Below are 13,194 nucleotides of genomic sequence, written 5' to 3'. Positions count from 1 at the left end.
TCTGATTGGCTGTTGGATGTGTGACGTCACTCGGACACTCCATTAGGTACACCGCCATTTTTAGGTGTACCTAATCACAGGCCACTTCATTAGGGAAAAATTATGGTCAAAATTTAAATGAAAGTGAAAAGTGCCACACCCAAACAACCCCCCACTTTCTGATTGGCTGGTTGATCTGTGACGTCACACGGACACAGGTGTACCTAATCAATTCATTAGGGAAAAAATTTAAGTGAACGTGAAAAGTGCCACACCCGCCCTCACCCCCACTTTCTGATTGGCTGTTGGATGTGTGACGTCACTCGGACACTCCATTAGGTACACCGCCATTTTTAGGTGTACCTAATCACAGGCCACTTCATTAGGGAAAAATTATGGTCAAAATTTAAATGAAAGTGAAAAGTGCCACACCCAAACAACCCCCCACTTTCTGATTGGCTGGTTGATCTGTGACGTCACACGGACACAGGTGTACCTAATCAATTCATTAGGGAAAAAATTTAAGTGAACGTGAAAAGTGCCACACCCGCCCTCACCCCCACTTTCTGATTGGCTGTTGGATGTGTGACGTCACTCGGACACTCCATTAGGTACACCGCCATTTTTAGGTGTACCTAATCACAGGCCACTTCATTAGGGAAAAATTATGGTCAAAATTTAAATGAAAGTGAAAAGTGCCACACCCAAACAACCCCCCACTTTCTGATTGGCTGGTTGATCTGTGACGTCACACGGACACAGGTGTACCTAATCAATTCATTAGGGAAAAAATTTAAGTGAACGTGAAAAGTGCCACACCCGCCCTCACCCCCACTTTCTGATTGGCTGTTGGATGTGTGACGTCACTCGGACACTCCATTAGGTACACCGCCATTTTTAGGTGTACCTAATCACAGGCCACTTCATTAGGGAAAAATTATGGTCAAAATTTAAATGAAAGTGAAAAGTGCCACACCCAAACAACCCCCCACTTTCTGATTGGCTGGTTGATCTGTGACGTCACACGGACACAGGTGTACCTAATCAATTCATTAGGGAAAAAATTTAAGTGAACGTGAAAAGTGCCACACCCGCCCTCACCCCCACTTTCTGATTGGCTGTTGGATGTGTGACGTCACTCGGACACTCCATTAGGTACACCGCCATTTTTAGGTGTACCTAATCACAGGCCACTTCATTAGGGAAAAATTATGGTCAAAATTTAAATGAAAGTGAAAAGTGCCACACCCAAACAACCCCCCACTTTCTGATTGGCTGGTTGATCTGTGACGTCACACGGACACAGGTGTACCTAATCAATTCATTAGGGAAAAAATTTAAGTGAACGTGAAAAGTGCCACACCCGCCCTCACCCCCACTTTCTGATTGGCTGTTGGATGTGTGACGTCACTCGGACACTCCATTAGGTACACCGCCATTTTTAGGTGTACCTAATCACAGGTCACTTTATTAGGGAAAAATCATGGTCAAAAGTTAAAAAAAGTTAAACGTGCCACACCCAAACAACCCCCCACTTTCTGATTGGCTGGTTGATCTGTGACGTCACACGGACACAGGTGTACCTAATCAATTCATTAGGGAAAAAATTTAAGTGAAAGTGAAAAGTGCCACACCCGCCCTCACCCCCACTTTCTGATTGGCTGGTTGATCTGTGACGTCACTCGGACACTCCATTAGGTACGCCGTCATTTTCAGGTTCGCTCGCGAAGATTCACGAGTGACAGACAGCGTTGCTTGCTGCTATGCCATCCGACACAAGTTATGTCGACACTGATGTTTCAGTTTTGTATTTGTTGGATTGTAGTTGATAGTGTCATTATACCGAATGTTTGTGTTTGAATAAAAGGTTGAAAAAAAAATCCGTTCTGCTGACATGTTATTTTGGGGGACACCAACTCATAAGAACGTAAAACACATGTCATATAAACCAGTTGACCAAATGTCTGATTTTTGTTTTAATTGGCGAATATAAAAACAAGGAATAAAACACCAAACAAGTTTTAACATAAATGTTTATTAAAATGATGATAATAATAATAATAATAATAATAATAAAACTAAATTTCAAACCAGCAATCTAATGTGAAATTGCAGTAGATGTATTGGACAACAATATTTTTGCGTATACACGTTATCTAAAACCTACTATAACTTATAAAATAAAGATTACACAAAGAGAAGCATCATTTCCCCGTTTTTGCATAACGGCGCATCCCTTCATGCAATAAAGTTAGCCGTTAGCTTGGAGAAAACGTGCATGAAAGAAGTGGTGTTTCAGTGAGTGTTTCTTTTTTTTTTTCTTTCCTTGGCAAATCGTAAATCTACATTCTGGTTTACATAGTTCACGCCAGCAGGGAGACTCAACACGTTCACTGACTGATCCGTTGATCCACGCACGGGAAGGAAGGCAGTTCACCCATTGACTCGTTCCCTGACTGATCCGTTCTCGCGATGAACTGGAAATGCAAATCAGTCATTGACTCGTTCGCGACCGCAAGTTACGCCATTTTCTTCTTCGTTTTGTTTTACGGCGACACCAGCTTCAATGCACATTACCGACACCTACTGGTTGAAGTCATATGAACTGAAAAAAGAACGAACTCGTTCTTTTGAACGAATCGTTCACTCACGAGCCAACACAACAGTATACTGAAATCTGTTCGTTGAGACATGCGCTTGCTGCCCTCTTGTGGCCAATAGCAGCATTACAATAGCGTCCCTAAATACTGCTGGGCGGAATATAAGGGCGACACTAGCTAACTCTAAACATTGTAATGACTTATTGCTAGCTTCTTCATACTGCCTGCCATCAACACGACACAACTAAGATGAATATGCAGTCAACAGAAAAAAAATAAGCACAGAAATAGCTGGACTGCATAGAAAAGGGAACATATTTTTTTCATATAAATTACTGCTAATTTATTAAGAAAAAAACATTCTACTTTTTTATAGCAGAATTTTAAAGGTAGAATTAAATCCTTCCACATTATCCATTTGTGAATATGACTGAATTGAAGCAAGGCATTATATAGTCAGTATAAACACATAGAGTGTCACGATTCCCAAGCAAAATCCGAAAAGTGTCATGTATGGGAATGATTCCTGCTTTGCAAGACTGTGAAGACCGCAACATTCAGTCAGTAATCCTCAATAAATAGAAACAAGTCTTGATTAGCGCAATGCACGACCTTGTCGTGTTTAGTTTTTTTTCAAACCCCCTCCACAAGCTCGTGGGTGACTCCTGTCCCCTCAATGGCGGCAAAGTTGGGCGGCGAAGGGGGCGAGGCGGAGGATAAGGGCGGTGTCGACGGAGGCGAGGGGAACGCCAGCGGTAGGAAGACGACGTGCTTGACGGGACATTCGGGGGATGACGAGGACGACAACGACGAGATCGGGGCACTTGGAGAAGCATCCTGGGATTTGGGAGGGTCCGGTGACGGCGGAGGGTCGGCGGCGAGCTGGAGGGTCTCCTTATCGAGGGCTGTCTTCTGGTAAAAGACACGAGAGAAAGTCCCAGGAAGTTTTACATTGTCAATTTGGAGCTTGTGTTTGACACTGTACTACTGGTTTTAGAAGCAGTTTAAAAAACATCTTCTCTTTTTCTCCACTAGATGGCACTAAACCCTAGCTCTAATCCTTTTCCCACTAGATAAGGCCAGCTTTTATTTCTTGACTCTATGCTTAAAAACCTTTCCAATTCCTGCACAGCAAGACGACCAACATTTGAAAGGCATTTGAGAGTGTGATGATGATGATGATGATGAACAAGAGACGATGGCAGGAAGTCAAGTCGTCCTCTGAAAATCTCAGCAGACATGTTTTGGGGATTTTAGCAGAAAGATGACTAGGACGCTTACGATGAGCCGCAAATTCCTATTCACAGTCAGACTTTTGCAAGTATGAGGAAGAATGTTTTGTAATGTTTGCTTACCATAATGAGAGAGACGGCGGCGGTGGCGTTCCCTTGCTTGGCCGACGAGCTGAAGTGCGTCCTCAGCTTCCCCGTCACCTCGGCCTTCATGTTGTTCTCAGCGTTGACGTCCTCCTGAAAAAAAAGGACGTTTCGTCGGCATCGCGTGAGCCAGCGGCACCTCGTGCACAAAAGAAAGTGCGAGCGAGTGCGTTACCGTCACCCAAGGGTGCGCCTGGACGTCCCACGCCGAGTAGCGAGCTTCCGCGTCTACCAGCAGCATCTTGCCGATGAGCTCCTGCACAAGTGCAACTCAAACATTAATAGCTAAAACAATAATACGTGAATAATAACAAGAAAATCATAAATAAATTAAAAAATGTATTGTTAGCTTAGCCTAACCTTGGCTGCATCGCTGATGTTGTCCCAGTATGGGCTGGGATAGTCCAGTCGGCCCAGTAGGATTTGCTCAAACAGCTCTTCCTGCTGGTTGCTCTCACTATAACACAGCAGCAACCCAAGTGATGGTTGCAAATTCTCTTCCTTGTGGAAGTGGCTCAATTGAGAAGCTTCCCTCATCCTATCAGGACGCACCTTCGAAAAGGAGGGAAGCCGCACAGCAGGATGTACGTGATCACGCCCGCCGCCCAGATGTCCACCTTGACGCCGTAACTGCAAACAAACCACAAAGTTTTCAATGTTCCATTTTCCTCTGCTTTGCAAGACGAAGCATCTTACCCAGACTCCGCAATGATCTCCGGCGCCACGTACGTGGGCGTTCCGCACACGGTGTACAAAGGTCCTTCCACCATGGTCGCCAGGCCGAAGTCCCCGAGCTTGAGCGACTTGGTGCCGTCTGGTTTCTCAAACACCTGATTGGGTGGGTCCGCCACATAGGTTACGAGCTGGCGTGGGGCCGGGTCGGGGGACGAAATCAGACTGACCAGTAAGTTTTCCGGCTTGATGTCTCTGTGCACTATGTTCATGTCATGAAGGTACTGCAAGGCGGCCGCCAGGTTGTACACCATGACGCTGGCGCTCCTCTCTGTGTACTTGGCCGAGGACGTGATGGCGTCGAATAAGTCGCCACCCTGCGAAACACGCCAGTTACTCCAAGGAGCTCAAACGAAGCGACTTCCCCACGATGACATTTAGAGAGTCCGAGAAGGTGGAAAAAATTAGCATGGCCCACGCCAACAATTATAAATGACATGTAATTGCACATGTATACCACAAGATGGCGACACACACCTAAAACAGAGGATAGTCCTGTAGACGTGAGCGTCAAACGTGTACCTTGACCAACTCCATGACGAGACACAGCTGCGAAGGCGTGTCCACCTCCTCCACCAACATGATGATGTTGGGGTGCTTGACCCGCCTGAGCACAGACACCTCGTTCTCGATCAGGTGCTCCTGTCGGACCGGAATTTGGATTAATGACAGGCGCTGGAAGGAACCGAAATGAAAATGAGTGACTACCTTGCCGCGGCACTTGGCCTTGTCGATGATCTTGAGGGCAAACTCTCTTCCCGTGGACCTGAGCAGAAACGCCGCCGCAATTGAAATGGCGGCCATAACCGTAAAAAGAAAAGCACGTAAAGAGCTCACCGGGGAGCAAAGTGGAAGTTAATAGAGCGATAGAAGAATTCGCCGACTTAATGTAGAGACTCAGCAAAGAGCTCGGAGAATCTAAATTGTGCCTTAAGGGGAAATTCACGGCATTGCGCTATCGCTAAAGTCTGGCTCACTCCACAAACGGCAGCAGTTTGGCAAACAGAGAACGTCATCAGAAACGAGGCTTCGTGCAACTCCCACTTGAGGTTTACCGTTAAACAAAAACAAAAAACGACTTTTTGTGTGTGTGAACGTACCTCTCCACGCACTCTTTCACCACAGCAAAGTTGCCGTCTCCGATGACTTTCCCGATGATGTATTTCTCCAGGATAGCGGGGGAGGTCTGGTCGCTATGGTTACCGTTAACTGTTAAATTAAATTGAAGCACAGTGTCAACAACAGCAGCTTGTTGGGAGAGAGAGAGAGAGAGAGAGAGAGAGAGAGAGAGAGAGAGAGAGAGAGAGAGAGAGAGAGAGAGAGAGAGAGAGAGAGAGAGAGAGAGAGAGAGAGAGAGAGAGAGAGAGAGAGAGAGAAGGAAGGCGACGACAACTTGGACATACCCTCTGGACCGGTTGTCTCCCCCTGGTGGCTGTTGAGCGAGCCGCTGACGTTCGAATTTGAACTGTGATGTGACGGAACCAACTACGGGAGCCCGAAAGGAACAGATATCATCATCATGTTTGTATTCCAATCAAATCAGTGCTACGGTCACCATGACGACAGTAATCTGCTCATCCCTTTCACTTGTACGCTTTTACTGGCACGTGTAGTGACTTGAGCTCATATCAAGTCGGCCTCTCCCGTGTCACAAAATCCTAAAATCCGTCGGTAATTCTTGACTTGGCCTACGAAGGGCACCGCCGGCTTTGCCAATTGGCTGCATCGCCTCTTCCATGTCTCAATCCAGACTCTGAGTCCACCGCAATCGGTAATAATCCGCCGATAAACCAGATTAGCATTTAGCATTAGCGCCAGAAAATATTCAATGTTGATTTTTTTTAAACTATGAAGTAGGTCAAGAGCAATACTGGTTTGACGCAGCTTCTACCTTGAGAGCAGGGAGACTTTGGGAGCTGCCGGGCGACGGCGCCGACGACTTGCCGGACCTCGGCCCGGTCACGTGACCGTTTACTGTGTGACAAAAGTAGAGGACATTTGAAGGAAAAGAAAAAAAGCTAACATCAGCAAATGTCCTCAACTCACCTGGAAATTTGGCAGGAGACTGAGTGGTGGAGTAGCGCGTTGCACGCCTCGCTGAAAGCAAAAAAAAAACGTTGATCTGGAGAAGAGAACAAGATCTCGCCGTGTGGTTTTTTTTTTTTTTTTTTTACCTGCAGCGGGAGACTTGCTGCGTCGTGAAACTGCCGGACTCTTACTCCTCCGATTGGGAGTGACGGAACGAGCGGAGGACGACTTCAGCACTTTGCACTCTGCCCATGCGAGACAATTGAAATCTGATTTTCAGAGCACGTTTCACAAATAATAAGACATGTTCAGATGCTTGGACATAACAGCGGAAGAAGAATTTGTCCAAATTTGGTCATCTCATTGATGACTTCCTGGCTTCACTTTTTCTTGGATGTTTGTTTCCATAAGTGAATGCTGCATTGTCTGGGACTGCAGCAACAGGTTGTGCGTCTTCCGTTGCTAGCCTTCAATCATTGCCTGCCTCTTTACCTTCATCACATCTGTGCTGCGTGAAAACAAAAGTCCAGCACCAAAACAAAGACGGGAAACACACACACACACACACACACACACACACACACACACACACACACACAGCCACGGCATGCTTTGTGGGCCACACACCACAACAAGACGCTTTTGTAGTAAGTGGTCGAGGGCCTACCGCTCATAAAGGCTGCTGCGGACGCCTTACCGCTGTGATCCAACGCAAAGTCGTCATGAGCGTAGCGGAACTTCTCCGTCCCGCAGGCGATGAATACGTCGTCATCGCCGAAGAAGTCCTGCAGGCACGTGATCTGGAACGAAATGGTGGCAATGTGTGAGCATTTTTCGGATTATTTTTTTGGTGCAATGTCATTTTTTGGGGGGCAATTAACACCCTGCTGAGTGAATAAGTGCCATTTTTTTGGAAGGTGATTGCAGATTGTTCTGCAAGACGCGTTTGCTGATCCACCCTGGCACGTCGTCTTAGTGGGAGGATGTCGGTGTGGGTGTCCTGAAAAAGGAAATTCCACTCGGGACTGAGAGGACTGAAATAGCTCGTGTGGGCAGCAGCGGCAAGAGCTGAGGCGTCCATCCATGCTACAAAACAGGCCAAAAATCTTGTCGTTTAATCTTGAGCATGTAGGCACAGCAAACAATGACACCTTTGACATTCTCGAATTCGTGTCGGAATGCGCCAGCCCAGGCGACAAATGTTACAGTTTCCGTGGCAACCAAACTATTGGGTCATCAAAATGGCCAAGAAGGCTTGAGATAAAAATTTCTGAAATGCCAATCCTGACTTTAGCACCTCTAACAAAGTGACTTTGGCTACTTGAGCTATCTTGCGCTAGCTCGCGTTTCAAGCGAGTTGCGGCTAGGATGTAGGGCAACAATCCCTGAAGGGCGACTGATGTGGACAATGATGTCAAATTAAACGCAACGTGCGCCTAAACGCTAAAAAAAATTGAGGACACGACCCATCGATTGTACGCGGCGGGCAAACAAACGGCTGAGAGGCGGCGAGACCCGACGTCTCGGGTCGTTAGCGTCAGCGACGGTGCGGGAGACCAGCGCATCACCGCGCGAGCTGGATGGACAAGACAGTTGGAGGTTGGAAGCGGATCAAAAGGAGGCCATCTTTGTCAGCGGGAATTAACCGCAGCGTGCAAATACAAATGTGCACTTTTTTGTCTTTGAAAGCTGCTGAATACAGTTGCGTGGCGGCCGTTCCGCTACACCAGCATGATGCCAACCGGGCCTGAAAAGAAACGCCGGAGAGCTTGTCGACATCACACAAAGGCACACAATAGACGCCGTCCCCAGTTCTCGGCCCCCTCCCTTTGCAACCCCCCCCCCACTCCTCCCTTAACCTTACCCGCCAAAACAAAACCGTCTCTTTGTCGCCTGCCTGTGTCTATTTTGTGCCGTCAATACTTTAGCCTACCAAACATTTAGCGATGTTTTTTGTTTCGATCAATAACTAAGACATTGCAGATTTCTAGGCCGCTGACCTAAATGCTGGCGCTTTAATCCACACTTGGCCCTGAAAACTATCAGATGGCAGCCTCGTGCCACGCTGGCCTGGCTAATCTGTCCGAGGCCGCCAGCGTCGAGCGTGAGGAACCGTCAGAAGGACGAAAAACAAAGACAACCAACTACAAGAGACTGACCGTATCTCAAAGGAGAGAGAGACGCAGATGTTGCAATTATCTCTGCTCGGGCTCATTTCCTCTGCCGTTCCTCAGTTTGCCGACTTGTTTACATTCTCAGTAGGAGATAGTGAGAACTTACAGAAGGGAATGGACTTTATGGGAGGGGGGGGGGGGGGACAGTTAAGCATGAAAAAGTGGAATGACACCCAAATAGAACTTGGATCAAAATGGAGTCATTAACATTCAATTGATGGGCTAAATTGAAGTTCATCAATTGGGAAAAAAAAGAGCTCTTGAAAGCAGAGGCTGAAGATAAATGACTAAGGGGCCGAATCAACGTTCTAGTTAAGACAGAGCAGCATTGTGCGCGCACACACACACACACACACACACGCCACCTGACAGCTGAGCTTGGGGTGCGCTCTTCCAGCCGATTGGTCTAATTATCCGGTGGTGGCATGGATCCCCTGTAAATAGTGAGTGGGTGTGTGGGGGGGTCACATTGGCACGTGTGACACCCTCTGAGTGTTCATGTGGGAGCAGATGGCGGGTTGCAGCTGGGGGGCGTCGGCCCTCAGAGGGTGTGTTTGTATGCATGCCTCACTTTACTCACTCAATACCATTTAGGCTTTTCTGAGAAAAAAATATATGACAACATTTAGGCTTTTTTCTTTTTTGGTAAAAATAAATGACTATGTTGTAAGTTTTTTTGTAGTTGGTGGGTGGACTTGGTGGGTGGGGTGGTCCCATGTGCTCACCGCACCAGACAAGATAAATGGCTCACAATAACGAGAGGGGCCGAGTGGAACGAGGTGGGCGGGCGTGAATTGATTTTACGCACGACAGAGGGCGTCAATTGTGCATTTATTTAAGCCTTGTTGACGTCATCGTGGCGTGTGCGCCTTATTAAATGCCTTATAATTACCGGGAGTGCCGACACCACTCAAGCCAATAAATCACTGAGGATTTTTTTTTTTTTTTGCGAGCTAAAAAGTATAGCCATCTGCTACTAAAGTGCACAAAATGGAGTCCGCCATACTCGGCTGCGACTAACAGAAGCGCTGATGCGTCACTCGAGTTTGATGAAGGACGATGTAGGCGGCTGACCTACATTCAATGAGTGCAACTTATCGATTGGTGGACACAGTTCTGCTCTACACTGGTATGGAAAGAGGAGTTCAAAGTTGATGGATTCAAAGTACCTGCTTGCCTTGCAGCGTGTACAGCCTCTTGACGGCGCCCGAGTCCAGCTTGATGGCGTCCGTGATGTCAGTGAGGACCTGCTCGAAGGAGTGCGCCGTCTTCCTGTTGAGCAGGACGCGCACGGCCTTGCGCGGTTTGACGCCGCTACGGACCACCGTCACCAGTTTGGGCTTGATGAAGTCTTTGGGTTGCTGGCGTTGGTGCTCGCCCCGCGGCGAGACCAGCGACGACAGCGAGCGCGACGTGCCCGTCTTGCAGCCCACGGCCCAGTTGGGGTTGACGTTCTTAGTGTAGTCCACGCGGCGGAAAGGCTCGTTGGAGGCGCACACGTAGCTTTCCCCTGCAGGGGAGAATAATAATAAAATTAAAAAAAAGCAATTGCGGTTGTTGAATTATTGTTTCAAAGTGCTGTTTGGTGCTTTACGTGAGGTGTTGAAATAAATCGATTAATCGACTCTCCGATTGATCGCCGTGCATTTGTATAATCGAGTCATTGTTCACTGAATCATACCAAAGAAGCAAAAATAATGAACTGTGATCTGGGAAAATGTTTTTAAGACACTTTGATGCCAATGAAATTGTACCAGATTATTGATTTAATTGATGGAATCCATTCATAATCTAATTTTAAAAGATTTGATACTAACACTTAGCTTGACCAAATAAACAAGTACTAAACTTGCTAATAAAGAAGAGATGCTCAAATCAGGATTCGCTAACATGTTCCTCATGCAAAGCCCAAGTCAACAAAAGGTCAAATCGGACTTTTCAACATTAGCCTGCTGAGCCGCAGTCAAAATGTAACCACTAGCATTCCAGTTGGGGAGTGGACGCACAAATATTTCCCCCTCGGAGCCAGGAAAAAATGTGACGCCGCATGGCTCTGATGACACGCTTGATCTGATTGCCTAAAGTGCAGCACATTGATCCAGGAGTGATCAGGTGACGTGCATGTGGGAGGAAAGCAGCACACAAAACAAGCCCTTCAAACCTAAATGCCGGCGAGAACATCAAATCCACACTAATGTGTGTCAAGAGGAAGGAAAAGAACTTCTGGGTGACAACGCCTGGCTCCCTTGATACTTGGCTTTATTCAGCTTGCTAATTATATAGCGAGGCCACAGAAGGAGGCCGCCGACTATTACGCAGCTGTCATTTAACTGTCGGGGGTCTTTTGGATCATCCCGCAATGTTGTGACGAAGCCGCTGTAACGACTGGTGACAAGTCCAGTCCCCTGAGGGGGGGGGGATCTCAGGTGCGGCAAAAGGGAAGCCCCGCCAATTCGGGAAATAGATGTGGATGACAGATGCGGTCAGACCAGGAATGGTTCCAAGCATTCATAGAAGCTAAAGGTGTTCCTCACACTGGATCCCATTGGCATAAATGAGAATGCTGAGTAGGGCTTTGGTTACCATAACAACCGTTAGCACAATACCCCTGTGCCACCTTTTTTTTTTTTTTTTTTTTTTTTAGCACAGCTCGGTAATCCCACCCACTCGCTGGTTTGCACACATAAGGGATGTTGACGGGCCTCAATCCAGATCAGCAAAATGCCAAGCGGTGCAAAAAATGCCGACTCACGCGGCCTGAAAGATGACAAGAGCTCGGTGCTCGGCTTATTTGAACTCCTTTGGATATCTGGAAAGCTCTTTTATTTATTTTTATTGCAGTCCAGAGGTCTACAGAGTACTTTAATCCTGATCATAAAAGTGAGTTGAGCCTGTAAAGGGGGATAAAAACTTTTGCTATGGAGGAAGCACTAAGCTGATGGATGTTGAAATGCGCTTGGGAAATAACATTTTATAGCCAAACAAATTACTTGCCAAACAGAATTACGGCTGATTACGGCTCGAAGCGCCAATGACTGGGCCATGGCGAGCCACCAGCAAATGTTGAGAATCAAAAAATAGCGATACATATACATAAGAGCCCTGCAATTCTTGGCTGAAAGGAATTGTGAAAATCCATGAAAATTTGACATGGTGAAATGCATCAGGAAAAAAAACACTCAAGTTTAAAAAAAAAAAATGACAGACTCAACTCACTCCTGGCAAAAAAAAATATGGACCAGTCTATTCATTCAGTTGTTTGATTTTGGAGAAAAAAAACAACAGATGACAGACGACACGAAACTCACACAACCAGAAACATGAAAAGTTTGAAAAGTTTTGCCACATGTCCGTGATGGTTGGTTTTTTTTCTACAGATGCAAACAACTGACCAGGGCCAGTCAGACGCCCAAAAATATGTTAGCCTCGTGACGTCATTCCTTATTCTTTCTGGGGTTCTCCCCCACCTTACCCTCCACAAGCTCGTCTAAGCTGCTGATCTTCCTGCCCCCGTCCAGGGCGTACAGAGTCCGGACACCCTGCGGCAGGTTGACGTTGTCCGACAGCGAGCGCGTCAGCTCCATGAGGAGCGCGTCCATGGAACGGAAACGGTCGGAGGACACCGCGTACACCAGACCCTTGAAGTACTTGTCTCCATTTCTGTAGAAGCGCACTTTCCTGGCCTTCTTCTCAGACGTGAGCGACTGCAAGGTTCGAGTCCGGTAGAAGCTGCAGTGCGCGCTGTGCGCCGGGCTGGCTGTTAGGAGCCGGAAGGAGCTTCCCCCGCCGGCGTGGGAGCCCGGAGCCTTCGGCGTCCGATGAGGCTTACTGTCGCGCTCCTCGAAATGCTCCAATTCCAAGCTCCTGCTCAGCGACATGTTGTCTTCTTGGCGTCCAGTGTTTCTCAAGCAAAACCAACTTTACTTGAACGGGAGGAGATCCAAAACTTCCTTATAAAACGAGTCCAAATGCGGGCAAAATGAATTGTTTCAACATCTTAGTCCTGAAGATCACAAAGTTGGTCAAAGAAAACCTGAACGAAGCTCGGGAAGAACTCCATCCGCTTGCTTTGGTACCTCTGCGGACAGCGAGCGCCCAAATGTGTCAAATGAATGGATGGAGGGCGCAAGCGTGAGGGAGGGAAGCCCGGAAGCTCACACGACGCAGGGCCCTAAAGCCCGTCCTTTTACCTTCCGTAGTGTGTGTGCGCGCGTGTGTACGCGCTTTCCTCCAAGTAAAAAAATTAATTTCATTTTTTGTCACGTTTATTTGATCAAAAGGACAAATATTCAGATTGCTATTTTA

General features: G+C 47.2%; 1 protein-coding gene across 2 annotated transcripts; it reads right to left on the bottom strand.

The window, feature by feature from the left end:
• Positions 1 to 2,078: 2,078 nt before the first annotated feature.
• Positions 2,079 to 12,973, bottom strand: dclk2a (doublecortin-like kinase 2a). 2 transcript variants are annotated; one of them, XM_085912690.1, is made up of 17 exons: positions 12,362 to 12,973; positions 10,059 to 10,399; positions 7,383 to 7,515; positions 6,862 to 6,960; positions 6,734 to 6,784; positions 6,579 to 6,661; positions 6,091 to 6,172; positions 5,788 to 5,896; positions 5,396 to 5,453; positions 5,210 to 5,329; positions 4,858 to 5,004; positions 4,652 to 4,785; positions 4,508 to 4,585; positions 4,316 to 4,412; positions 4,131 to 4,211; positions 3,935 to 4,048; positions 2,079 to 3,491 (listed from the first exon to the last, which is right to left on the bottom strand). In XM_085912690.1, the coding sequence occupies exons 1-17, from the start codon at positions 12,765 to 12,767 to the stop codon at positions 3,213 to 3,215; spliced, it is 2,412 nt and encodes an 803-aa protein (XP_085768816.1). In that variant the 5' UTR covers positions 12,768 to 12,973; the 3' UTR covers positions 2,079 to 3,212. The 2 variants fall into 2 exon arrangements, with proteins under 2 accessions (XP_085768816.1, XP_085768817.1); XM_085912691.1 differs by having other exon boundaries at positions 7,413 to 7,515.
• Positions 12,974 to 13,194: the final 221 nt, after the last annotated feature.

This window comes from Syngnathus leptorhynchus, chromosome 5, assembly GCF_054491065.1.
Source record: "Syngnathus leptorhynchus isolate UIUO chromosome 5, UIUO_Slep, whole genome shotgun sequence".
Classification (NCBI taxonomy): Eukaryota; Metazoa; Chordata; class Actinopteri; order Syngnathiformes; family Syngnathidae; genus Syngnathus; species Syngnathus leptorhynchus.
This window is presented reverse-complemented; position numbering and strand designations above follow the sequence as displayed.

What these genes read in the sequence shown, in the direction of transcription:
- dclk2a (XM_085912690.1), bottom strand. Translation starts at nt 12,767, where the DNA reads ATGTCGCTGAGCAGGAGCTTGGAATTGGAGCATTTCGAGGAGCGCGAC. An exon ending in CGCAGCAGCCTTTATGAGCG is followed by an intron (nt 6,961 to 7,382) that starts GTAGGCCCTCGA and finishes TCGCATGGGCAG; the next exon opens with AGTGCAAAGTGCTGAAGTCG. An exon ending in GGAGACAACCGGTCCAGAGG is followed by an intron (nt 5,897 to 6,090) that starts GTATGTCCAAGT and finishes TTAATTTAACAG; the next exon opens with TTAACGGTAACCATAGCGAC.